The sequence below is a fragment of the Caenorhabditis briggsae genome, assembly GCF_000004555.2.
Source record: "Caenorhabditis briggsae complete genome, chrI, whole genome shotgun sequence".
Taxonomy (NCBI): Eukaryota; Metazoa; Nematoda; class Chromadorea; order Rhabditida; family Rhabditidae; genus Caenorhabditis; species Caenorhabditis briggsae.
The window spans coordinates 13,279,495-13,305,136 of record NC_013489.2 but is presented as its reverse complement, the minus strand read 5'-3'; the positions used below and the strand labels follow the sequence as shown (position 1 = coordinate 13,305,136).

At 39.8% G+C, this 25,642-nt stretch overlaps 4 protein-coding genes across 4 annotated transcripts in view; 2 read left to right on the top strand and 2 right to left on the bottom strand.

The window, feature by feature from the left end:
* The window catches only part of CBG15828, a gene marked incomplete at both ends in the record, with an annotated part of 11,391 nt that extends 4,948 nt beyond the window's left edge, over nt 1-6,443 (top strand). The window contains 7 exons of the mRNA XM_045241443.1: nt 1,072-1,928; nt 1,984-3,257; nt 3,321-3,564; nt 3,620-4,975; nt 5,496-5,615; nt 6,031-6,180; nt 6,234-6,443. Coding sequence (XP_045095824.1) covers nt 1,072-1,928; nt 1,984-3,257; nt 3,321-3,564; nt 3,620-4,975; nt 5,496-5,615; nt 6,031-6,180; nt 6,234-6,443 — 4,211 coding nt within the window. The remainder of the gene's footprint in view (nt 1-1,071; nt 1,929-1,983; nt 3,258-3,320; nt 3,565-3,619; nt 4,976-5,495; nt 5,616-6,030; nt 6,181-6,233) is intronic.
* Nucleotides 6,444-7,372: 929 nt separating this feature from the next.
* On the bottom strand, nt 7,373-19,745 carry CBG15829 (the record flags this gene model as incomplete). Its single annotated transcript, XM_002640513.1, has 16 exons — nt 7,373-7,575; nt 7,634-7,689; nt 7,738-7,843; nt 8,787-8,910; nt 10,053-10,114; nt 10,177-10,257; nt 12,821-13,043; nt 15,517-15,562; nt 15,688-15,860; nt 16,360-16,583; nt 16,799-16,882; nt 17,321-17,422; nt 17,747-17,957; nt 18,486-18,512; nt 18,987-19,040; nt 19,653-19,745. The coding sequence occupies 16 exons, from the start codon at nt 19,743-19,745 to the stop codon at nt 7,373-7,375; spliced, it is 1,869 nt and encodes a 622-aa protein (XP_002640559.1).
* Nucleotides 10,650-11,660, top strand: CBG15830 (the record flags this gene model as incomplete). Its single annotated transcript, XM_045241442.1, has 3 exons — nt 10,650-10,728; nt 11,381-11,470; nt 11,530-11,660. 3 exons carry the CDS (start codon nt 10,650-10,652, stop codon nt 11,658-11,660), a joined length of 300 nt encoding a protein of 99 aa, XP_045095823.1.
* A 5,437-nt stretch (nt 19,746-25,182) lies between the features above and the next one.
* CBG15832 overlaps nt 25,183-25,642 on the bottom strand; it is a gene marked incomplete at both ends in the record, with an annotated part of 5,591 nt that continues 5,131 nt past the window's right edge. The window contains 2 exons of the mRNA XM_045241441.1: nt 25,183-25,235; nt 25,282-25,577. Of these exons, the coding sequence (XP_045095822.1) occupies nt 25,183-25,235; nt 25,282-25,577 (349 nt within the window). The remainder of the gene's footprint in view (nt 25,236-25,281; nt 25,578-25,642) is intronic.

The window sequence follows — 25,642 nt, the reverse complement described above, 5'->3', positions numbered from 1 at the left end:
TATGGCAGGGCCCGCGAAGGCCCGGATTACAAGTATGGAAAAAATCACTATTTTCAAGGTTTTCAGTCCTAAACCTTTAAAATTTCTAAAATAATTATTATATTTTGGTCTGAAATGTCCCAAAATAGAGATTTTTCGAAATTGTTTTAATCTCTACTTCTGAATTTCCCCGCACCTGAAAACCTCAAAAACATATTTTCAAATTGCCACCTGTGGAGTTTGAACCGGGGACCATTAGATCAAATATTTCGGCTCAAAATCCCACTAGGCCATGCGAGTAATTTTTCGAAAAGGACAAATTGCGGATTTTGAAGGGTCCTGAAAATATTTTTGAGTGCAAAAATCATGAATTTCGAGATTTTCAGCTCTAAAACTCGAATATTTTGGTCCTGAATTTTTCCAAAAAATAATTTCTCTATTTTGAATTTTAAGATGAAAATCATGATTTTTGCACTAAAAAAACACTTTCGAAACCCCTAAAAACCCTGCATTTCCATCCGAAAAGTCGATTTTTTGATTTATTCGAAAAAGTGCTCGGATGGCCTAGTGGCATTTTCAACCGAAAGTTTCAATCTAGAGGTCCCAAGTTCGAGTTCCACCGCTGCCAACTTGTCTTTTAAAACCGTTTTTAGGGGTTTTCCAGAGCGGAAAATTTGCAAATAGAGGTTAAAAAGTTCAAAAATTGTTCGTTTTGGGAAGTTTTGGACCTAAAATATGGATTTTCAAAATTTCCAAGTTTTAGGATTGAAAACCTCGAAAATCATGATTTTCACACTCAAAAACACACCCGGGACCCTTCAAATCCCACAATATGACCCAAAAAACAACTTTCTACCCATAAAAAGTCGGTTATTCAAAAAAAGAACTCAGATGGCCTAGTGGGGTTTTCAAGTTTCAATCTGGGGGTCCCAAGTTCAAACCCCACCGGTGGCAATTCGGTTTTAAAGCTTTTTTTGAGCGTTTTCAGGGGCGGGAAATTCAAAAATAGGGGTTGAAATGTTCGAAAAATGTTTCCTTTGGGAACTTTTGGACCTAAATTTTATGAATTTCATTGAAATTTTAAAATTTCAGATCAGGACGAATACAAAAGGATATCTGCATTGTCACAAGTAGAACTAACATTGATGGGTGATCTAGAAGATGTGGATGTGCCACCGGATCTTTTCGAAAATGCCAAAAATGCATGCATAGAGAGGATCGGAGCAATTTTGGAATTTTCAAAAGGCGGACCACTGGGAGGCGATGAACATTGTGGAATTCATGTGTTGAATGAGGAGCAGCTAAGGAAAATGAACGAATGGAGGAGCGAGAACTTCCCGGCAGAAGCTCCAAAAGATCCAAATGAGTCAGATCCAGCAGAAAAAGCGCTTCCTTCGATCATCGTGGAACCTTCCGAAGCTCCCGGTCCATCGGAGGCGTCAGAAGACAACATTCGAAATTTGGATTCAGCGGAAGAAGCTGTTCCGGAGACTTCAGAAGGCAGATCAGAGCCACAGACAGAGCCGCAGGTGGTTCCAGGAAGTCAAGGATCAGAGGATCTAGAACACAAAAACCAAAGTTCAGCGCTTCCACTTCCCGCGAAACGACGTCCAGGAAGGCCAAGAAAGAAGAAGAATCAGAATTTGGAGGATAAAGAGTCTGAAGCTAGAGATCCGGACTTCATAGAACCATTGGACCTGGAAATTCCGGATACACGAAACGCCAACAGCATTGACAACTCAAAACAAGCTCCAGCTCTGGCTCGTGGATATGATAAGGTTCCAGTCCAAGAAAAGAGAGTCGAAGATAAAATAGAAGATCAAGCTGGCACATCGGGACCTTCTGATAAGCTCGTGGAACAAGGAAACAGTCAAAAAGGAGAGAAAGTGGATAGGAAGGACGGAATGAAGATGGACCAAGGATCGTCTCAAAGGAAGAAGAAACAGAAGGTAAGGCATTCATTGGTATCTAGCTAGCTGATAAGGGTTTTCATAAATATTGCAGACTGAGGCCGAAAAACTGATGGCAATGGATTTTGGACCAAAGGCTGGAGGAAGTCTTCGAGATATTCAAGCTAGATCGTCTAAACAAAAGCTATGGACCAATCAAGTCCAATTGGAGCAAAGAAAAATGCTAGAAGAATCAGTGGATCATCCAAAGCTGTCGATATCCAACCGAGTAGCGAGGAAATCCAAGGAGTTGGAGCCAGTCGTGCTTTCCGAGGCTTCCGATTTTCCAGTGATGGATATTCCAGAAGGATCAGAACTATCAGATCAGCTAGTCAATCTGGATGAACCGGAATCCATGGATCTAGATCAGTATGCTCCGGTTTCGACTTCCGAGGCTTCCATTGCTTCCGATTCTCCAGTGGAGGACCCACTAGTCAATCTGGGTCCTAATACGACTTCCATAGCTTCCAATTTTTCAGTGAAGAATCTACTAGAAGGATCAGAAGGTTTGGATCCACTAGAAGATCTAGACACACCTGCAAAGAAGTCCGAGCCGATTCCAGATGTTCCAAATGCAACAATCAGAAGATCAACAGTCCAGAAAGTTCTAGAACCACCAGCTGAGCCAAAAGAAGACCCATTCAAGTGTTCAAACCGTTTAGCTATCCTGAAAACCAAGAGAAACGCGCTTCCAGATTTTTCAAGCGCCTCAAAAAGGGCTAAACTTCTAGTTCCAAGCATCGTGAAGCCTTCAGACCCTAATTTAGATTCAGCAGCTTCAGCAGAGGAAGCTCCTGGTCCATCGAAGTTATCAGAAGGCAAATCAGAGAGACAGACAGGTCAGGAGGCAGTGCCAGAGAATCAAGAAGCAAGCACGGTTCCAGTAGATCGAGAAATTTCGGGCCCAGGGGATCAAGGATCTGAGGAGCAAGAATCAGAGGGTCAAGGACCAAAGGATCAAGAACAAGTAATCCCAATTCCCGCCAAACGACGTTCAGGAAGACCAAGAAAGGAGCAGAATCAGAATTTGGAGGATAAAGAGCCTGAAGCTAGAGATGCGGACTTCATTGAACCATTGGACCTGGAAATTCCGGCTACACGGAACGCCAACAGCATTAACAACTCTAAACAAGCTTTAGCTAAACAAGCAGAAGCTTCAGAGGCGCCAGCTGAGTCAGCTCCAGCTCCAAAACCAGCGTACGGACCGCACGCCGTAATCAAAGAAATTCCAGAGTGGATCAGGAAGTACGAGGTGTTCGAAGAGGATCTTCCCAAACATGGCAGACCTTGGCTCTTCCCACTGGACCATTATCGACCGGGCGGTCCTAAGTAAGTCTTTAGCTAAAAATATAGAACTTTTGAGCTAGAAATCTATAACTTAAATTATTTCAGGGCACCAGATCCGCGATTCAAACTCATGGATCAATACATCGAAGAAATGAGAGTGGCTCGTGGATATGATAAGGATCCAGTCCAAGAAAAGAGAGTGGAAGATGAAATAGAAGATCAGGCTGGCACATCAGGACCTTCTGATAAGCTCGTGGAACAAGGAAACAGTCAAAAAGGAGAGAAAGTGGATAGGAAGGACGGAATGAAGATGGACCAAGGATCGTCTCAAAGGAAGAAGAAACAGAAGGTAAGGCATTCATTGGTAGCTAGCTAGCTGATAAGGGTTTTCATAAATATTGCAGACTGAAGCCGAAAAACTAATGGCAATGGATTTTGGACCAAAGGCTGGAGGAAGTCTTCGAGATATTCAAGCTAGATCGTCTAAACAAAAGCTATGGACCAATCAAGTCCAATTGGAGCAAAGAAAAATGCTAGAAGAATCAGTGGATCATCCAAAGCTGTCGATATCCAACCGAGTAGCGAGGAAATCCAAGGAGTTGGAGCCAGTCGTGCTTTCCGAGGCTTCCGATTTTCCAGTGGGGAATATTCTAGAAGATTCAGATCGACTAGTCAATCAAGGTAGACCAGAATCCATGGATCTAGATCAGTGTGCTCATAATGCGACTCCCATAGCTTCTAGTTCTCCAGTAAAGGATCTTCGAGAAAGATCAGAAAGTTCCGATCTTCTAGTCGATCTGAATGGATCCCAGGTCGTTCCAAATGTTCCAAACTCAACAAACAGAAGATCATTTGTCCAGGAAGAACCAGAACCATCAGTCAAGCCAGCTACGCCAAAAGAAGATCCAGCGGATTCTCCGATCCAAGTAGCTATCATAAAATCCAAAGGAAACGCGCTTCCAGATACTTCAAGCTCCTCAGAGAGGGCCAAAATTCTAGTTCCAAGCATCGTGAAGCCTTCAAAAGCTCCTAGTCCATCGGACGGTTTAGTAGGTAACATTAGAAATTTGGATTCAGGAGAAGAAGCTTTTCTGGAGTCTTCAGAAGGCAAAGAAGAGAGGCAGACAGAGCCGGAGGTGGTACCAAGAAGTCAAGGATCCAAAACGGTCCCAGTTGGAGGATTAGTGATCTTACAAGAACCAGGAAATCAAGGTCCAGTGATCCCAATTCCCGCAAAACGACGTCCAGGAAGGCCAAGAAAGAAGAAGAATCTGAATTTGAAGGATAAAAAGCCTGAAGCTAGAGAGCCGGACTTCATAGAACCTTTAGACTTGGAAACTCTGCCTACATGGAACGGTATGGACAACTCTTTTCCGGATGTTGACGAGCCAGGTCCAGTTCCAAGCATCGTGAAGCCTTCAGTTGTCAAAAATCGGCATGCAGCAGGTACAGCAAAGGTAGCTGCTGCTTCGTCGGAGCTTTCAGATCGCAACACAGGTCCGAAGCCAGTGCATGGATCAAAAACGGTGCTAGTAGATCAAAGATCAGTGATACCAAGCATTGCCAAACGACGTCCAGGGAAGCCAAGAAAGGAGAAAGAGTCTGAAACCAGAGAGCCGGACTTCAGAGTACCCGTGGACATGCCAGCTACACGGATCACTAAACTATTATCTCCCGAGCCAAGAGAAGTGCCAAAAACCAGGGTTACTAGGCTTCTGAGTCGCCCGCCAATCGAAACACCGGACCTTGATGATACTCGGGTATGTTGTTTTTTTTTAAATTTCAAATTTAGCATTTTTTTCAAAATTTTCAGGAGCTAAGTTTTATATCATTTTGAAGAACCTTTCAATAGCTTAATTTTGAGACAAAAATCAAGTTTCTAGGATGCCTATGAACCGAGATACAGCCATTTGAAGTTTCAGAGAGACGCAGACAACGAGACGCTCTAACTGTCTGCGTCTCTCCAAGAACTTTGAAGGAATGTAACTTGGCTTCTAGATGAGCTAGAAACTTCAAAACTGGACATCTAGAAGCTGAGATACAGCAACTTGAAATTTAGAAGAGACGCAGACAGTTAGACGCGCCTCGTTGTCTGCGCTTTTTTAGCTGTACAAAAGAAATCGGACTCGTAGACCTTCTTCCAAGTGTCCAAACTTGCTGAAATTTTGGATCTAGATACTTTAGAATTCGCTGATTCCAAATCTAAAATTATAATTGTTCTACCTATCATAGGAGCTGAGTTATAGTCTTCCAAAGTCATGTCACCATCGATATTTTCAGAGACTCGTCCCGTCGACCTCTCAACAAGGGCCATCTCGAGATTTTGCTGAAAAATCTGAGCCTAAGAGGAGGAGAAATGCTAGAAGTAGACATATGGATGCAATCAGAATGGTTCAAATGGTGAGAGAGGATTCTTGAAGAATCTGAAACATTCTAGAAGGGTTTCGAGGTTCTGGAAGCGTCTCAAAGAATCCGGAAAACTCTAGAAACTTTTAGAAACGTCTAGCAGTACCTGAAAGATTCTAGAAGAAGTTGGGAGATTCTAGAAGATTTTAGAAGAATCTAGAAGAGTCTGGAATGGTTCTTGGGGATTTTAGAAGCTCTTGATGCTTCTAGAAGAATCTAGAGGTGTCTAGAAGCGTTTGAAAGTTTCCAGAACCACCAAGAAGGATTCACAAGAATCTGAAAAATTTTAGAAGCTTCTAGAAGCGTCTAGACAATTTTTGGAAGACTTGAAAAGCTTCTAGAAATATCTGAAACCGCCTAGAAGCGTCTGGAAGCGTCTAGAAAGCTCCCAAAAAATCTAAAATTTTAGGGCCGTCCTCGAGGCACACTCCAGACGGACAGGCATCAGAAGAAGGCGTCAGAAGTCGTTGAAGATTCTGGAGACGACGATGACGATGTCGAAGAAGAGAAGCCAGTGTGCAATTGGAATTCTTGTGGGACAGTTTTCTCGAAGAATAAGGTCAGATATTTTATAATTTTCAGATTTCTTTCTAGAATTCCGTATTTTTCCAGAAATTCTACAAGCATGTCAAAAACCATGTTCTTGACGATACGATAACCCGACGGAATCTTGACAGTGACCCGACGGAATTCTACAAGTGTCGATGGGCGGGATGTACGCGAACGGAACCGTTTGATGCCTATCAAAAGATGGCGAAACATATGAGAGGACATACTAATGAGAAACCGTTTAATTGTGTGGTACGGGAAGCGCAATTTTGAATTTCATACAGTTTTGTTTTTTATAATATATTAACTAATAAACATATCAACTTTTAGGTCATTTTGTAGAGCTTAAAAAGAGCTACAAAATGATATGAAATTGGGAAAATTTCAGTGAGACATACTTGGGTTGATCCCATATATCTCATTTGCTGTAAGAAATATCAAAATGTGGTCAACCAGCTGAATATTCATCATAAAGTGATAAATATTTTATCAGTGAACGGCTTCTTGATATCTTCTATAGGAAACGAGATATATCGGCTCAAAGTTTAGGTCCTCGGGGGTGCCTCTCCTTCAAATTTAGCCACCTAGGGTTACTGTAAATTGAACGCCTCCTATTTCAAACCGTGGGGAATAAATATATTAACTTATAGGTCATTTTGTAAAGCTTAAAAAGAGTTACAAAATGATATAAAATTGGGAAAATTTCAGTGAGACATACTTGGGTTTTGAGACGTTCAAATAATGAATGTTGCTCGTAGCTCTAGATGTTTTAATCGTTTGTACGCTGTTTCGCGAGACTTCTAGATTTGTAGTTTTTTATATCATTTTGTAGCTCTTTTCAAGCTCTACAAAATACTTTAAAAATCGATCTATTTTAGTTGTCAGAGTTTTAAATAGGAGACGTCTAAAGTACCATCGCTCTAGCTGGCTAACTTCGACTTCGAATGAGAGGGGCGCCTCAACGAGTTGAACTTTGAGTCCATGTATCTCAACTCCTGTAAGAGATATCAAAAACTGGTAAACCAACAAAATGTTTATCACATTATGGTTAATAGTTTGTCTGTTGACCACTTTTAGATATCTTTCCCAGGAAACGAGATATATGGGCTTAAATCTCTTCTTCGCGAATAATAAAAAAACGTTTGTCCCAAAAAAAAATTTATTAACCAAGGAAAATTCGCGACGAAAAAATGAATACAAAATTAATACCCATCGAACTTGAGAATTTTGCCTTGGTCGGTAAAAAGTGTTTTAATAAAGAGTTCTTCTCTTGCCAGATATGTTTTGCGGCCCGTCCTTCCAAATAGTTCTAGGAGTGTTGGTCCGACTTCAGTGAAGCAAAGCTCCTGGAATGTTCCAAAGACTGCAGCCAAAAACATGTTGCAGGAGCCATCTGCCTTCTTTGCTTCACGAATTCGGATATTCAACAAGTGCCCGCTGTCTATGTCCCTTTGATTCGTCACCTCTTTTGGCTCCCGGTGGTCGAACGGGACCACCAGCGAGTTCGAGTGCTTCTTTCCTGAAATTCGATTATTTGGAATCAACTAGAAAAAGATCAATCACTGACCTTTCAGCTTCTTTATTGAAGCACAGAATCCCTTCACATTTTTTGGTGATCATTTGTTGCTCCTTGTGTCTAATACTCTGTTCCTCGAATGCTTGGACGGCTGCTCCTGTAATATTTTTTTGAATTCACTGATCTCAGAGTGATAATTTAGAATTTGCAGACTTCAGAAGTCATCCCGTTCACTACAAAAATTTTCAAAATTTGCTAAATGGCCCGGAGAGCCGAGATATTTGTTCTCCAAAATAGACCAATAAACCATGTAAATTCAACTTTTGCCCCCAGTTCCCCCTCCCTACTTCCCTCTCACAAACACCGTTTCTTAGCCGTCACCATTCACCATTGCAACGTGTGGTCTGGTGGCCGAGTGGCGCGTGCGTTTGTCTGGCAATCTGCTTTTGCGGGTTCGAACCCACCGTCTTTTAAACTTTTTGTTTTTGCAGTTTTTGGTCATTTATCGTTTTTTTTTTTCACTTCTTACGGTGTTTTCATAGTTTTTTGTACAAATAGGAAACTAGCCTGGAATTTTGAAGAATTTCTAATATTTTGAAATTTCGAAATTTTTTCCTGACCAATTGGTCAAAAAACTATGAAAACACCGCAAGAAGTAAAAAAAAAGCGATAAATGACCAAAAACTGCAAAAACAAAAAGTTCAAAAGAAGGTGGGTTCGAACCCGCAAAAGCAGATTGCCAGACAAACGCGCACACCACTCGGCCACCAGACCACACGTTGCAATGGTGAATGGTGACGGCTAAGAAACGGTGTTTGTGAGAGGGAAGTGGGGAGAGGGAACTGGGGGCAAAAGTTGAATTTACATGGTTTATTGGTCTATTTTGGAGAACAAATATCTCGGCTCTCCGAGCCATTTAGCAAATTTTGAAAACTGTTTTGGAACCAGTGAATGACCTTCATTCCGATGAATCCATTGGTATTCCTCGATCGTGAGGTAAGTTCTGACCATCCCCTAGTCAGAGTGATAATTTAGAATTTGCAGACTTCAGAAGTCATCCCCGTTCACTACAGTTATTTTGTGAGAAAAATGTAACTAACTCATAGATAATGCTTCTCGGTATTCCTTCATCTCCTCCACGGTCACCTCCTTTTTGTCCTCTTCTGGAATAGTCTCTCGATTCTCGTCTGGAACTTTCTTCTCATTATCCTCTTTCAGCTGCTGCTGACCTTTCTTTTTTCTTCATTTTCTCCTCTTCGGCTTTCTTTTTCTCTTTCCATTTCTTATTTTCTTCTATTTCAAGTTCCATGGCAAGAAGGTCGTCTTCCGTCACCTTCAGGACATTCTTCAACTTTTTTTGATTTCAAGGTTAAGATGACGATAACGAAGGTGTCGCTGATTTCGATGAAGACAAGGTATCGACGGTGACGGCGTCGATGAAGACAAAAAACTAGCTCAAGAGTCAGAAGAATATATAGAATGTTCTAGAAAGTAGAACTAGAATAGGGATGGTAGAGTTTCCAGAAAAATCAAAGGGAATAGATTTCCGACGTCCATACAAAAAGACGTCTGGGAAAAATATTGAATTAGGGGGAATAGAATGAATACTAAAGTTAGGCACCTGGGGGTATTTATAGGGAGGGGGCGGAGCCTAATTCAATTAGCCAGGTGCCAGGTGGTGTCAGGGAGACAGGTGTGACATAATGGGGGGTAATTAGGGTAATAAAAAGTTTGGAGAGGGTACTTAAAAAGTGGCATTTCTCCCCTTTTCTTACCATTTTTATGACATTAATCTGGTGATTACTGTAGTTTTTCCCAGCAGAAATGCACGTTTTCACATGGATTATTGGAAATAATAAGAGCTTTTTGAAGGGTGCTTGATTGTGGGAATTCGAAATTTGGCATCGAGCTTAGTTTGGGAGCGTCGCGTGTCGGCGTAGCGGTCGACAGCAAGGGGAATATAGATTTGTTGAAAATCGATATTTTTGATTGATCTTAACTTCGGAGTGTAGGTCACGAAGAGCTCTTCTGCAAAAGCGCAGATTGCAAAAGTATCGGATTTGCCCAGATTTCAACCTTTTCTAGAAAAATTGCTCATTGAAAGTTTCCAGATAATTCTCAACATCGAAAATATAGATTTCATATTGAAATTTCTGTATTTTTGTCGAGTCAAGTTTGAGCTCAATTATCTTAACTCCAATGCAAAATATCAAAAATGTGTCAACTGATAAAATATTGATGATATTATGATAAACAATTTATCAGTTGACAATTTTTCTAAATCTTTGACAAGGAACGAGATGAATTGGCTCAAAATTCAAAGTCCGGGGGGCCTCAAATCGCTCCTTTAGATTTTCAAAATTTACATTTTTTAGGAATAGCTTGGTCAGAAAAATTGTAAACATTGAAACAGTGTAATTTTTTTTTCCTGAAAAAATTGTATAAATTTCGGGGATAATTGGTGAGGAAAATTGTTGGAAAATGGCCAACTTTCAATCATGTTGGGCCGATTTGAACGACGTTTGGCTTCAAAAACCGGTTCAAAAATCGATTTTCGTTCATTTTTAGAGTCTGAAAACTATGCTGAAATTTTTTTAAAAACACACTATAACCTCCAATGGATCTGAACACATTTCTCCACATTTCTCCTGGGAAAAACTACAGTAATCACAAAATTACTGTCATAAAGATGGTGTCAGCACCTCTTAAATACCTTTCAAGTACTCCTTCAAAACTTTTTATTACCCTAATCACCCCCAAAATGTCACACCTGTCTCCCTGACACCACCTGGCACCTGGCCAACTGCATTTGACTCCGCCCCCTCCCTATAAATACCCCCAGGTGCCTAACTTTAGTATTCATTCTATTCCTATTGATTTTTTCTGAAAATTCGCTACTTCTATTCTGATCTCTAGAATATTCTATTCTGTTCCAACTTGACCCCCTTGAAGACTTTATCTTTATGAATGAAGGAATCAAAGAGTTCAACAATGCGGTCGAAAAGAGAGATATCAAAGTTGATGAACTTTGTGAAAATATGGGTGAGTTCGAATTGGTATACTGTAGAGCTCAAAAATCCCATGTTTCTAGCCTAAAGTTCTATTAAACTATTTCGAATCATTTTATCCTAAAAAATATGATAGATCATTTTAAGCGGATTTTCGTCAGAGAAATTTTCAGTCACTTTTCACTCAAAAAGATTTTTTTCAATCTGTTTTGAGCCGAGGGAAAATCTATATTTGGACGTATTTTGGCGGTTTCAGTCTTTTTGAAAATTCCTAGTTTTTCAGCTACAAAAATCTGGAAATATCGTAAAACCTCTAATAGAACGACACCCGGATCGTCCACTTTGAGCCTATATATCTCGCTTCTTTTGAAAGATATTAAAAAGTGGTTAACTAGTAAAATGTTTATCAGGATATCAGCAACATTTTACTAGTTAGCCACTTTTTGATATCTTTCACAGAAAATGAGATATATAGGCTCAAAGTGGACGATCCGGGTGTCGTTCTATTAGAGGTTTTACGGTAGCTGAAACACTAGGATCTTTCAAAAAATTCTGTGAACCCAAAGTTTTCAATGTAGGTCTGAGAGCTCCAAACTCTTGAAAATGATCAAAACTGAAAAATATGTTTTGTATGTAGGTATATCTTATTGACCGGTACTGTATTTTTAGGATAAGAAACTTTGAAGAATACTGCCGAAATCATTGGATTGGGGAGTATGATGGCACACTTCTGGGATTCGTGGTTCTTCTTCGGCGAGGAGTTGGCAAGAATGATGGTTCGTTGCAAGCAGCTTTGCATTGAACATTTTTCTAATGAAATACGTCCGGATTTCAGAAAACACGAGAATTGCCGTCGTTATTGTCAAGAATCTCAAGGATCGAGTCCGAACAATCGAAGGAGATTTCTACACTGGACGGGAGAAGGACGAAATTTTGAATTCCATGATTCAAACATTCACTCGGTAACACATATTTTATTTAACACCAGCCTGTTTGCGAGCCTCCGGCGCGAGTTGACCTATTTTTTATTTCGTTCGTCGCTTCGCGGATCACACTTTTTTTGAAAGTCACGTCAAACTACCGTAAAACCTGTATTAGAAGGGCCGCGCTTCTCTATTTTTCCAAGGTACCTCCGGAGGGCCCTTCTATTACAGAGACGCTTCAATTAGAGGGGGCCCTTCTATTTTTCCGGTCATTTTTCCCGTATTTCGTCATCGAAAATTAGACAAATTTTTGTACGAAATTCATGAAAATCTATCAATTTTACCCGAGAAAATTGGAAAATTCCAGAAAATTCAAAAATTCCGAAAATTCGAGAAAATTCAAAATTTCGAGAAAAATGGGAAATTCCAGAAAATCCAGAAAAGTTCAGAAAATACTAAAAATCCAGAAAAGTTCAGAAAATCCAAAAGTTCAGAAAATTCCGAAAATTCGAGAAAATTCGAGAAAATTCCGAAAATTAATTCGAGAAAATTCCGAAAATTCAAGAAAATTCCGAAAATTAATTCGAGAAAATTCGAGAAAATTCGAGAAAATTCGAGAAAATTCGAGAAAATTCGAGAAAATTCGAGAAAATTCAAAAATTCAACAATTCAAAAATTCAAAAATTCAAAAATTCAAAAATTCAAAAATTTAGGGTCAACTTAAAAGGTCCCCTTGTTAGTTTGTCTTGTTTCACTCATCCGATGCGCCAGAATGTTAAAACAATAAGATAATTCCGATTTCAGATCGACGACAACACCTCAGTGCCAACAATGCACACGAGAAGGCGTTGGAGAATGCTAGGAGGCTCCGACAGAAAAAAGAAGAATACAATGCAAATATCCGAAGCCTGACTGATTCGATGGATGGTGAGAGCTGTCCGAAAAAAAGGGAGACTTCGAAGGATTGTATTAGAAAGCAAAAGAAGATCCGTACGAATTGTCTGAAGAAGGTGAAGGAGGCGTTGAAGGTCGAGAAACTCCTTCCTCGTTTTTATCCCCTTCAAGAAAACGAAGTTTGAAAACAACATATCAAAAGTGGAAAGGACTTTCCGAACAACCTAATATATTCGATTTATTCATACTTTTCCAAAACATAAAATTTTTTAATTTTTCATTTTTTATTCATTCTAGTCATTAAAAAACATTGGAATAGAATAGAGTAAATCTTCTGCATTTTCGGTAGCTTCTTTCTCTTGCTTTCTCTCTTCAGGCTTTCTCTTTCCACTGTTTCGAGAACTTTGACTGTTTCGGGATTTTTGGTTTCTTGATTTCCTTCACTTGTGCCTCTCCTCCCACCATCCATGGATCTTTGGAAATGCCCTTCAATGTAGCTCTCGATTTCACAAGAATTTTGCGGATATGAGTTCTGAAAAGTAAATAGAAAATCAAATGTACTATGACTTTAACTTTAGAACGAGTATAAACAAGACTAGGTTCCCGAAAATTCGACTTTTCAAGTGTGCATGCGCCTTTAAACATCTCTTTAAACTCAAAAATCAAAATTCATGAAAACTAGTCTTGTTTATACTCATTTTGAAGCTGAAGACAGGGCGAGCTCAAAAAATTAACCCAAATAAGAATTTAACCAAAATTAACCCAGCTTTGACCAAAACTAATAAAGGATTGCCAGTTAATTCGGACAAAAACTGGCCGAGTTATGACCTAAAATCCAAAATTCACAAACCTTGATATCTCCACCATAAAATCATGGAAAATGAACCGAAATGTAGGATCCTCTCTCCTAAATTTGTTTGTTGATTTGATATTGTTGATTCTAATTCTCTATTTCCGAAGAACATTTGGTAGCTCCTGGGCATTATCAACTTGAAATATGTCTCTGGATCGTATTGCGGAAGTATCACCGGCTGTTTCTCCATCCTTATCTGGACACACGAAATTGGTAATTGAAGAGAGCCTTGACCATAGAATGTGCCTTTTTTTCTGAAATTGAAATACAAATTGGACACTAAAACTTTGAAAACTCAACATTCTCAATTTTTCGTTTCAAGATTATTTTTTCTCCGGCCCGGCCCGGCCCGGCCGGTTCGGCCGGTTCGGCCCGTTCGAATTTAAGAAAAAACAGAAATTATTGAAGAATTATTTGAATTTATTTCTTAACAAGTAGCATAACAATGTAAAAACCGTATAAATGAACAAGGGGAAACAAAGAAATGGAAACCGGGGGGAGAAAATTAAAGCTCATATCAACCAATCCAACAAAAAAGATAGAAAAGTAACATAAAATTAACTAGAAAAATCACTACAATTAGTGAGAGAATCAGTCGAGCCAGTGTGGAAATTTCGTGGCTATTTGCGAACCCAGAACGACCATCTCCACACGCTTGTACAGTAATCTTGTTCTTGTTTTATCTAACAAAAACGACGCAGTGCTGAACGTAGTCTCACACATGGCTTCGCGCGCCTCGTCATATCGGAGCATCGTTGCAAATAAAAATGGCGCGCGTTCAAATAATAATTAATTGCCGGCCGGCCGGGCCGGACCGGGCCCTGGTTTTTTTCCCTCGGGCCGGCCAGCCCGTCAGATTGCAACCCTGCTAGTGGCGATAAATGGGTAATGTATGATTACTATAAACAACAATTCAAGTGGGTTGACAAAGGCACTCAACCACCAGACGTCCCGAAACGTGAAATTAACGTTAAAAATGGGATGTTTTCGGCATGGATGTCTACCAAGGAGTAGAGTATTGAGAGCTGCCAGATAATGGTGTCACTTTTATGACCGATACCTATTTTTGTCAGGTGACATAACTCAGACTCCATGTGGATCTCCATTGGAGAGAAACACAAAGGTTTATTTTCAAAATCGAAATTCGCAACCTCATGCGGGAAGGAAAACGAAGACCGATCTCACTGGATACGGCTAAACGGTTCTGTCTTATCTACAGTATAGTCCAAACCTTGTACTGTCTGACTACCCCCTATCCAGCCATTTCTACCGACATCTTGATTGAAAAAAATTCACTTCAAAGCATGATGTCAAAAATGGGTTGACCTGATTTTCAATGCGCTGTGACCGGAGTTCTGGAAGAAAGGCATCCACAATTTGGTGGGACGTTGGCAGATAGTCACTGATAACAATGGTCATTATCTTCGATTTATCTGACATCGTTTTGACCTTTTTTTATATCGAATGAATCTGACGCTAAAAATGGAAAGGACTTTCCGAACAACCTAATAGAAGTTTCATGAATTTCGAATATTTAGTTTAAAGGCGCATGGACCTTCGAAAAGTCGAATTTCGTGGAACCTAGACTTGTTTATATTTATTTTAAAGTTCTTAACAAGGCTGGATGTGGATGTTAGTATACTGTAGGTAGGATTGCTGCATTATTGTAATTGGAAGTTTTAATGATGCCGCTCTGTGTAGTTCCTGGAATACTGTAGTGTCTCTTAGAAATCCATTGGTTACGGTGGCTTCTGGTGGGGGTTCTGGTTGTTCAAAGATCGCTGTAGCTTGTGGTCATGGGTGTCCTGCTGATCCTTGAAGACGGTGAGGTGATTGCATTCTGGAACAATTTGAAATCATTCTCAGACATTTTGAGTCAATTTTAGGTATTCTAATTTTTCGTGCTTTTTCCGGCCAATTTTGAAATTTTCGAAATTTTTTCTCAAACCAAATGATCTCACCTGTACTGTGCGGACCCGAGACTCTTGAAACCAACAGCAATTACATGATACTGAGCGACTCTGGAGTCATGACGAGCAAAATCCAAAACACTGATGGCTTTGAAAGCTGCTGCAATTTTTCTGGTGGTGATCCGGCGGCTTCAGAAGACGACGAAGACCCTGGTGGAACTCGCTGGATGGATATAGCTCACTGTAGCTCGTGGTCGTGGTGATCGTAGGTAACGTGGCGGCTGTATTCTGAAGAAATTTCATATTATTTTCAACAATTTTCAGCCAATTTTAGGTTTTTCAGTTTTCTTCCCCCTTTCCGGTCGGTGTTCAACATTCAAAACGATTTTATGACAAGAAGCCCAAAATCTCACCTAAACTGTGCGGGTCTCAAGCTCAAAATGCCGCCCACATTGGCTGATTCCCGACCAACAGCGATGGCGCAATGCGGAGTTTTTTGAAGTGAATGTCCGCCAGCCGGTGATCCATGAGGCGATTGTGGTAGTCCAAGCATTCGAGATGATTCCGCAGAAGTTGATGATTGAACCTGGTAATGCAGCACCATATAGAAATTCCCACAAAAAGCTTCCGCCTTCTTGTTTCGTCAGTATTTTGACCAGAACCTTACATTGCGAAATCTGTTCATCTCAATCGTGTGAGCTATAGGAGTCCTGTATCATATACATTCTTCGACTTCGAAAGGTATTTCTGATGGTGTTCTGGCTGACGAGGTTTCTACCCCAGAGAGCTGTATTCCCCATTGTCTTCATCTTCTCTACATGAGTAATTAGATGGAGATCTTGCACTTTTCTTGTCTGGTCGGTTTTCAGTCGCCCACTATTCATAGTACAATTGCCTGAAAACAGATTTTCAGCATTTTTCATGCGCTTTCGGGAAACTTTGTTTGATCCAAAAGGTGACTTACAGTATCATAGACCTTCTTATCGTTTTTGCCGGGTGTGGGAGGAATCCTGTTCTGCGGATACCAACTTTTCGGAGACCACCGATTCCGATGTTTTGTAGTTTTGTAGTCGGGCATATCTCACATTTCTTCTTGGGACAATTTTTAACCTCATTCGGTTTCTTGTCCACTGGCATCCCCTTCTGAAACAGTGGTATGGTCTTGCGATCTTGATTTGGAATAGAAGCCGCTCTGGATCGTCATTCAACTTGGTTCGAATCTTCTTTCTCTGTCTATCAGTCTTCATTTTTATGGCAATTATCTTCTGGTTTGAAAGAGTCATAATGTCGAATCCATCCATACAGAGGTCTGGGATCGTCAAGTGACTCGGATTCCAAAATTATTGTCGGTGACCACATCAGTCGAAGGGCAACTGAAATATTGAGAATTTGGTTTTGAGCTGATACATGACGATATATGAAATTTTTTATTGGGAAAACGGAATTTTTATTCTTTTATTGTGCTCAATTGAAAAATATTTGGGTTTAATATCGATTTTTCTCCCTCAAATTTAAAAAACTCACAGAAAATCTGCGGAAACAGTAGCACTGGCCTTGAAAAACAAGATTTGAAAGTGTCTGGTTGCTGAGACCGGTATTTGAAGCTATCTGAAATATGGAATGTTTAGTTTTCAGGGGAAAAACGTTTTGGATTGAAAAAATAATGCGAATTGACTATGCGCACGAGAACTGCGTCATGCACACAGCAAACGCGTCAAAGGGGGGGGGGGTGGTTGGAGCGGTCAGTTTGTAACGAGGACGCGTTCGTTGGTATAGTGGGAGGATGCCCCTCAACACTAGTGCATAAACCCGGGTCACCAGAGACAGCAGATCGGCCTTCATTGTACAGACCATAACCAAACTGATGTGCGCGCGCATATCGAAAAGAAGAGAGTCGAGATGGTGAAAAAGAAAAGGTTAAAGTGACGTCAGAAGAAAATACACGTACTGGCAAGAGATCTGGAGGAATGGATAATTGTCAGAATGTGCAGTTTTTTGAAACTTGCTGTAAAGTCGCTCTACTGGACAAACACAAAAGTGGCGGACCATTTGCGTTGACCCATTTGAAAAAGTGGCGGACCATTTGCGTTGACCCATTTGAAAAAGTGGCGGACCATTTGCGTTGACCCATTTGCGAGTGAAAGATCTCTGGAAAGTAAAAAATTTTTAAAGGTTCAATTTTTGGTTAAGACCATAACTTGGCCAAATTTTGTCCAAATTCAATTTCAATTAATTTTTTTCAATTTGGCTTGTTGAGAGCTTCAAAATGAGTATAAACAAAACTAGGTTTCGTGATTTTGATTTTTGAGTTTAAAGGCGCATGGACCCTTGAAAAATCGAAATTCACGGAACCTGGCCGTGTTTATCCTCATTTTGAAGCTAATGACAAACCAAACTGAAATATTTAGTCAAAATATAAATTGAACTAAGGTTGGCCGAGTTATGACCCAAAAATCAAAAATTCACACAAACCTTCCCGTCGAATTCGAAATCTCCGACATGAAATTATGGGAAATGAACCGAAATGTAGGATCCTCTCTCTTAAATCCAGTTGTTGATTTGACATTGTTGATTCTAATTCTCTATTTCCGAAGAACATTTGGTAGCTCCTGGGCATTATCAACTTGAAATATGTCTCTGAATCGTATTGCGGAAGTATCACCGGCTGTTTCTCCATCCTTATCTGGACACACGAAATTGGTAATTGAAGAGAGCCTTGACCATAGAATGTGCCTCCTCAGCTTGTTAAGAGCTTCAAAATGAGTATACACAAGACTAGGTTTTGTGAAGTTTGATTTTTGGGTTCAAAGGCGCATGGCACCCTCGAAAAATCGAATTTTATGGAACCAAGGCGTGTTTATACTTATTTTGAAGCTCATAACAAGCCAAACTCAAAAAATAATTCACTTCAAAATTAACCTAAAATTAACCACGTTATGGCCTAAACCATTTTCAATGCCAAAATTCGAAATTTTTCAAACTATGTCTTGTTTATACTCATTTTGAAGCTCTTAACAAGCTGAGCATGGATCTGAATATGAAAACTGAATAAAAGTAACCTGACTCACCTTTCACAAACAAATAAAGTACACATCTAGCGCTCAAGAAGCAGTGACTTTTTTGAAAATGTTCAGAAATTTTGGGATCCAAAAAGTTAGGGTCCAAAATACAGGACGAATAGAATAGAATCAGAAAAATCAAATAGGAATACCTTTCCGACGTCCATGCAGAAGGTCGTCTGGAAACATAGAAATAGTGGGTACCAAGCGGTATATATACCCCTGGGGGAGGGGGGCGGAGCCTAAAGGGTACAACCAGGTGGGGCGGGCCGTCTTCACCTATTCAGTGTCTTTTATTGTTTTATTACACTGTGATCTTGAAAACTTCAAGAAGATGATATTTCCCAGGAGAAATGTCCATATTTTGACGAGGTTCAGGAGGATATTGGGTGGGAATACACGACCTAAGGGGGCCCTAGTCTTGTTTATACTCATTTTGAAACTTTTAACAAGCTTATCAGGAATCTGAATAGAAAACTCAACAATTTTTGAGTTTTCAAAAGTTGTATGGACCACACAAAAAAAGACAGAAAAAAAACTCCAGAAAAACCTGAAAATAAGAGAAATCCGCAACTACAAGATTACTATCAAAAAGATCGTAACTACTAACCCACAAAGAGGAAAGTTTGAAAAAAAATTCGTCTTAAACTTACGCCACCGGCATAGTCTTCCACTTCTTCCGCGGGCCTATAAATACCCCCAGGTACCTAAAATTAGAATTAATTGTATCCCATTTCATCCCCTCTCTCCCCTAAACCGCCAACCTCGAGGTTATATATCTCGGCTACTGTAAAAGATATCAAAAAGAGGTCAACTAACAAAATATTGGTGATATTATGATAAACATTTTGTCGGTTGAAAACTTTTTGTTATCTTTTACAAGAGCCGAGATATATGGGTTCAAAATTGGTGGTTTGGGTATTCCCAGACGACCTTCTGTATGGACCATACTTGCGGACGGGCCCTGTCATAGTTTCTTTTAGGATTGATATTTTTTGACCAACTAAGTTAGGTATGGTAGAACTCGACGAGCACTACAAAATGATAGTATTTGAGACACTGTATCATATTTGTGAACAAAGTTACAAGCCAAAAAGCTGCAAATGCGGGCCGGGCCGGATGTAGTCTGTAACTTTGTTCACAAACATGATACAGTGTTTTAAATATTATAATTTTGTAGTGCTCGTCGAGTTCTACCATATCTAATTTAGTTGGTCAAAAAATATCAATCCTAAAAGAAACTATGACAGGGCCCGTCCGCAAGTATGGTATGGACGTCGGAAATTCATTCGTTTTGATTTTCCTGAAAAATATATTACTCCAATTATCAGGTCAGCCATCACAGGTTGCGGATGTTGCCAAATGAAACAAGGAAAGGTGGCACTTCTAAAAATAGAGTGAGTTTCATCCATTTTTTAAATACAAGCGCGCCAAAAAATCTTAGTATTCGAAAGAGAAACCGAGGTACAAACCAGAGATGTAATCATCACACAAAACGTTCCACATCGACAATGCGTATGGAACTACATACTCCAAAAGCCAAGGAACGACGGTCGACAACGTAATTCTGGAGACGAGTGAGAAGATGCCTATCCCAAATTTTCACTCCGATTCCCCATTTCTTCAAATCGTTTCCTATTTATCCTTCGAATAAAAATGTTTTGCCGCATCGTCTTTTTTTTGAAATTCGAAGAGGAGGAACGTCTTAATCGTTCATTTTCGAAAATATACGCTATGGCGGAAGGGTGATCCAGGTATGACCATGCGCCTTTAAATTTAAGGGTCCCAAAAAATTACGCCGACTCTCGACGCATCAGAACTTGGCTCTGTGCCAAATTTCAAATCGAGTTTCCCACCATCCTTCCTCATTCCCACAATCAAAACCTTTTTTTTTACCTCTAATGACCCTATATATCTCATTCCAACAAACACCCTTTATAATTTTTCACAGGATTACTGTCATTAAAAAATGTTATTAGAGGGAAATGTCACATCTTCAGTACCTAGTAGATATCTGGTGGCTTATTTACCCCTGGAGCTACACCTGAGGGATCCAACCAGGTGCGATAGTGCCGTCATTTAGATTCACTGTATTAAAGGAGGCGAGACAGCAAAAATTTTGGGGGACAGTTTGGGGGACGAAATCGCGCCGCGCTTATGTAGGTCATCAGTCGTCAGCCGTGTTTGCGCCCCCGTAGCTCAGCCGGTAGCGGCGCTGTACCCCTGAGCTGCCTGTCATGAGTTCAGCCCCTCATGGGGGTTCTCTATGCAAAATATCAGGGAAACTTTTTTTGGTGTCTGGCCTCTTTTAAGCTTTTCCCAGGATCAATTTCAACAAGGTAGAGGAGAGAAAATAGGAGGTAATTGAGGTAAAACTCAAAACACACCTAGATATCAATTTGATGAAAAATGAACATTATATTTTGATTTGGCTAGTGGAAAGCTTTAAAATGAGTATATACAAGACTAGGTTCCGTAGAATTCGATTTTTCCAGGGTCCATGCGCCTTTAAAATCAAAAAATCAAAATTTATGAAACCTAGTTTTGTTTATACTTATTTTGAAGCTCAAAACAAGACAAGAATGAATGTGAACAGGAAAAGTGAGGCGTTTTGTGTTTTCAAAATTGTCGGGTCCAAACAAATTTTCCATTGAGTTTTGTTTCGACCATAACTCGGCCAATTTCAGTTCAAATTCAACTGCAAAACGTTTTTTGAATTTGCCTTGTTAAGAGCTTTAAAATGAGTATAAACACGACTAGGTCCTGCAAAGTTTTGATTTTCCTAGGGACAATGCGCCTTTAAACTCAAAAATCAAAGTTACGAAACCTAGTCTTGTTTATACTCATTTTGAAGCTCTTGGCCTGCCAAATTAGAATATAATGTTGATTTTTAATTAAATTGCTAGCGAAGCGCGTTACAGTTTAAAAAAACAGTAAGAAAAACAGTGTGTATACGGTAGTTTTATCTCAATGACCTCCTATTTTTCCTCCTGAACCATGTCAAAATATGGACATTCCTCCAGGGAAAAATTATCTTTATTTTCTTTATTGGGGTCATCAAGATTACTGTAATAAAATAATCTCTAGCATCATGTGGGGTGAAGACAGCCCACCCCACCTGGTTGTACCCTTTAGGCTCCGCCCCCCTCCCCCAAGGGTATATATACCGCTTGGTACCCACTATTTCTATGTTTCCAGACGACCTTCTGCATGGACGTCGGAAAGGTATTCCTATTTGATTTTTCTGATTCTATTCTATTCTTCCTGTATTTTGGACCCTAACTTTTTGGATCCCAAAATTTAAAGTCTCTGAAATTTTGGTTTTTGAAAGGTCACTGCTTCTTGAGCGCTAGATGTGTTCTTTATTTGTTTGTGAAAGGTGAGTCAGGTTACTTTTATTCAGTTTTCATATTCAGATTAATGCTCAGCTTGTTATGAGCTTCAAAATGAGTATAAACAACCAGGGTTGCAACCGGCCGGGCCGAGATTATTTTTTCTCCGGCCCGGCCGGTTCGGCCCAAAAAACGAAAAGTGCTGGTGAGTACAGTCAGTATTCGAATCTTTTTCTTTTCCAATACTCCTCAACCGATTCGTTCGTTGAAGGATCGTAGTACTCGGAGAGATATCTTGAGATTTCCGAAGAAGACGAGTTCAAATATTAATTAATTGCGGGCCTGGTTTTTTTTCCCTAACCCATGTTATGAAAAATTTCGAATTTTGGCATTGAAAATGGTTTAGGCCATAACGTGGTTAATTTTAGGTTAATTTTGAAGAATTGTTTTTTGAGTTTGGCTTGTTATGAGCTTCAAAATAAGTATAAACACGCCTTGGTTCCATAAAATTCGATTTTTCGAGGGTCCATGCGCCTTTGAACCCAAAAATCAAACTTCACAAAACCTAGTATTTTTTCCGGATTTCCAGAAATGGACAAATGGAAACAAGGAGAAGCCGTTCAATCATTCCGACTACATGAGTTTCCGCGATCCGAGGCCGACAACTGTCATAATTCCCTTCTTTGAAGCGGATGGACAGTTTGTCCTCTTGGCGATGTCAAGATCGAAAGGACGAGTAATTACAGCCCAAATCGACTCGTCCTTCATTAAGAAGAAGCTGGAACCAAAGAAGATTGAAGAATTGGCTGAAGGACTATTCCTGGATTCAAGAAGAAAAAAAACATTTTTCCATTTTTGCCAATCGACCCAAATACAAAAGCAGTCATCTGTGTTGGATTCGGCCGCTCTTGGAATCAGAAATGTGGAAATTTTTCTCGAAACGCCAATTTTCTTCAAAAATTTCGAAAAGTTCCGGCCAAAGCGCCTCGACAACCTTCAAGATGGGATCGCAACAATTGTCTCCAATATCAGAGGACGATTGGCCAGAGATCTGGAAGAGTTCAGTCTTGAGATGGAAGATGCTCCAAGAAACGGACGTATATCGAATCTCGTAAGTGAGCAATCTTCTCAAGTCTCAAGCCTGAACCAACCAGCAAACTGTGCCCGTCGTTATTTGAAAAAGAGTACCAAGTTTTCGGTAAAATTGGATTCAATTGATGAAGCGGAAGAGGAAGCTGTGGAAATAATCACCCGGCCACAATTGTTAGGAGGAAAAGGAAATACAGAAAATTCGAAAGAAAAGGACTCGGCCACTTCAGAATTTATTCAGATCAACAACACAATTAAGGAATGGGTAACCTAGAAACGGATTATAATGAGGCAAAAGATTAATTGGATAGTTATATGTCCATTATATGTTTAGACGATATTACGGTGAATAAATATGTTATTTTCCCTATATTTTACTTGTTTCTGAACTCAAAATTTGTAGAAAACTGGAAATTGGGTGTTCTCAGTCTAGCTGAATAAGGTTACAGCATTATATATTATCCCTGATCCTCATAGACATCTAAATACGCCCATAATCTGTTCAGTTTTCGTTCAATTTTGAATTAAATCAATTTTTTGAGCTAGGCGTGTTTTAAGCTTTAAAATGAGTATAACCATGACTAGGTTCCTGTAAATTTCGATTTTTAGAGGGTCCATGCGCCTTTAAACATCCCTTTAAACTCAAAAATCAAAATTGACAAAACTTAGTCGTGTTTATGCTCATTTTGAAGCTCTTTACAAGTTGAGCATGAATCTGAATAGAAAAAGTAAGAATTTTGAGTTTTCAAAGTTCTAGTGCCCATTTTTTTTATTTCAGAAAAATCCGTCTTTCAAACACTCGTCACATCTTCTTTTCTGTACAAAAAGGGGTAACAAAATCTAGCTGTCATGAGAAGACTCATCAAGTGTTCGCACAATCTCTCAGTGGAGAAGAAGACTGTCTAATTAATACGATTGACCGGGCATGGGTGTACTGAAAACTAATTGCCCGCGGTATGTCCGGGGTATCAGGTTCCTGTTATAAAATAGAAGAAAATCAACAAGAAATGTAACAAAATCGGTTTATTATGAACAAGTTAGAAAGAAACAACAAATAAAATCTTAGAATTTAAGCAAACTCACTTAAAATTCTTAAAAGAGTCTCTAGAACACCCACGAGCCAAATCCAAGCTCGCAATCACTCAAAACTAAATTTAAACTGTGCGCGCGCCGAGCGGGATAGCGGAGTGTCGTTGCGTGGTTAGAGGGAACCTTTAGAAGGGGTTGGAGGGTAGATGCCCCACGCAACTTCCCCCTCCTCTAGAAATCCGGACCCCTGACCGGATAAAGGTATGACCCTCGCCACGACTCACATTCTTCTCCGACCCTTACACTCTTTGCTAACGCACCTCACCTACTCACACTCACAACATTACAATAAAATAGAAGGTCGCCTGGAAAAATATTGGGGAAGGGATGGAATGAATACAAATGCTAGGTATTTATAGGGGCAGACTGAGGGGGCGGAGCCAAGCGCAGGTGGTGTCTGTGGGTAAGGTGTAACATCTGTCGCAAAGGGGTGTATAACACACATGCAACCAATCAAGATACAAATCGAGGAGAAGAGAAAGGTGGGAGGACACGAGATGTAACAGAGGGCAAAGGAGCAATTGCTGGTCAAATTCTATGTGTGTGTGTGTGTGTGTGTGTGTGTGTGTGTGTGTGTGTGTGTGTGTGTGTGTGTGTGTGTGTGTGTGTGTGTGTGTGTGTGTGTGTGTGTGTGTGTGTGTGTGTGTGTGTGTGTGTGTGTGTGTGTGTGTGTGTGTGTGTGTCTTTGGAAGTAATTACAAATTTAAAGAGTGTGTTATAAGTGGTGTACGGTAAAATTTTGGATTCCCATAAAAATTAGAAAAAAAAACCAAAAAATGCCTTCATTGAGAAATACGCAACAAAAACGCGAAGTGGGACCGAACGTAGTTTGGACCATAACTTTTTCAGTATTGATTCTTTTAATTTGAAAAAATTTGAGAATTTTGATTGTTTAGAGCTTCAAAATGAGTATAAACACGACCTATTTTGGAAGATTTTGATTTTCGGTCCAAAACTGGTTTATGTCATAACTTGGTCAATTTAGTCCAAACTCGAATAAAATACGTTTTTCGAGTTTACCTTATTGAGAGCTTCAAAATGAGTATAAACAAGACTAGGTTCCGTAAATTTTGATTTTTCGATGGTCCATGCTCCTTTAAACATCCTTTTAAGCTCAAAAATCAAACATCTCGAAACCTAGTCGTGTTTATACTTATTTTGAAGCTCTTAACAGGCTTAATATGAATCTGATAAGAAAAGTTGAGAATTTTGAGTTTTTAAAGATTTATTTTGAAAGAGTTTCATAAATGTCTACAATTACCATTTAAAAAGTTACATATGAGTACAAAGAGTTACGCGAAAAATTGTAAATTTCAAGTGCTCTTCTTCGAAGAGCCTTTTAGACTGCGGTTTCGTTGATCGTCCCTTCAAACTGTCTTACACTCGTATTGCCTAAAAATTAGTCAATAGAACCTTATCTTGCTAGAGGATCACTCACTATGCTTGTACTCTTGGATCGCAGCAATTGCAACAAAATAAAGAAGAGAACGACGACGACAGCTATCATACAAAACATTTCGTCCTCGGTCTTTTCCATATCGAGAGTTCCTTTGGCTGGAGAAGATCCTTCGAGCGGAATAATCATCCGGGTTGCATCGGTGGACCCTCCATCGCACCTTGGACGATCTCGAAGTTGGTTGCGTTGAAAACAAAGAACGCCAAGGATCCGGGTGTCGTTGAGAATTCAGTTTTGCCGTTTTTCTTCCAGTGGAGAGTTCTGTAAAACGCGAATGTCTCAAAAAAGTTTTTTTTTTCTCTGTGAGTCACTGGGATATAGTACCGTAAACCTCCTTAATAGA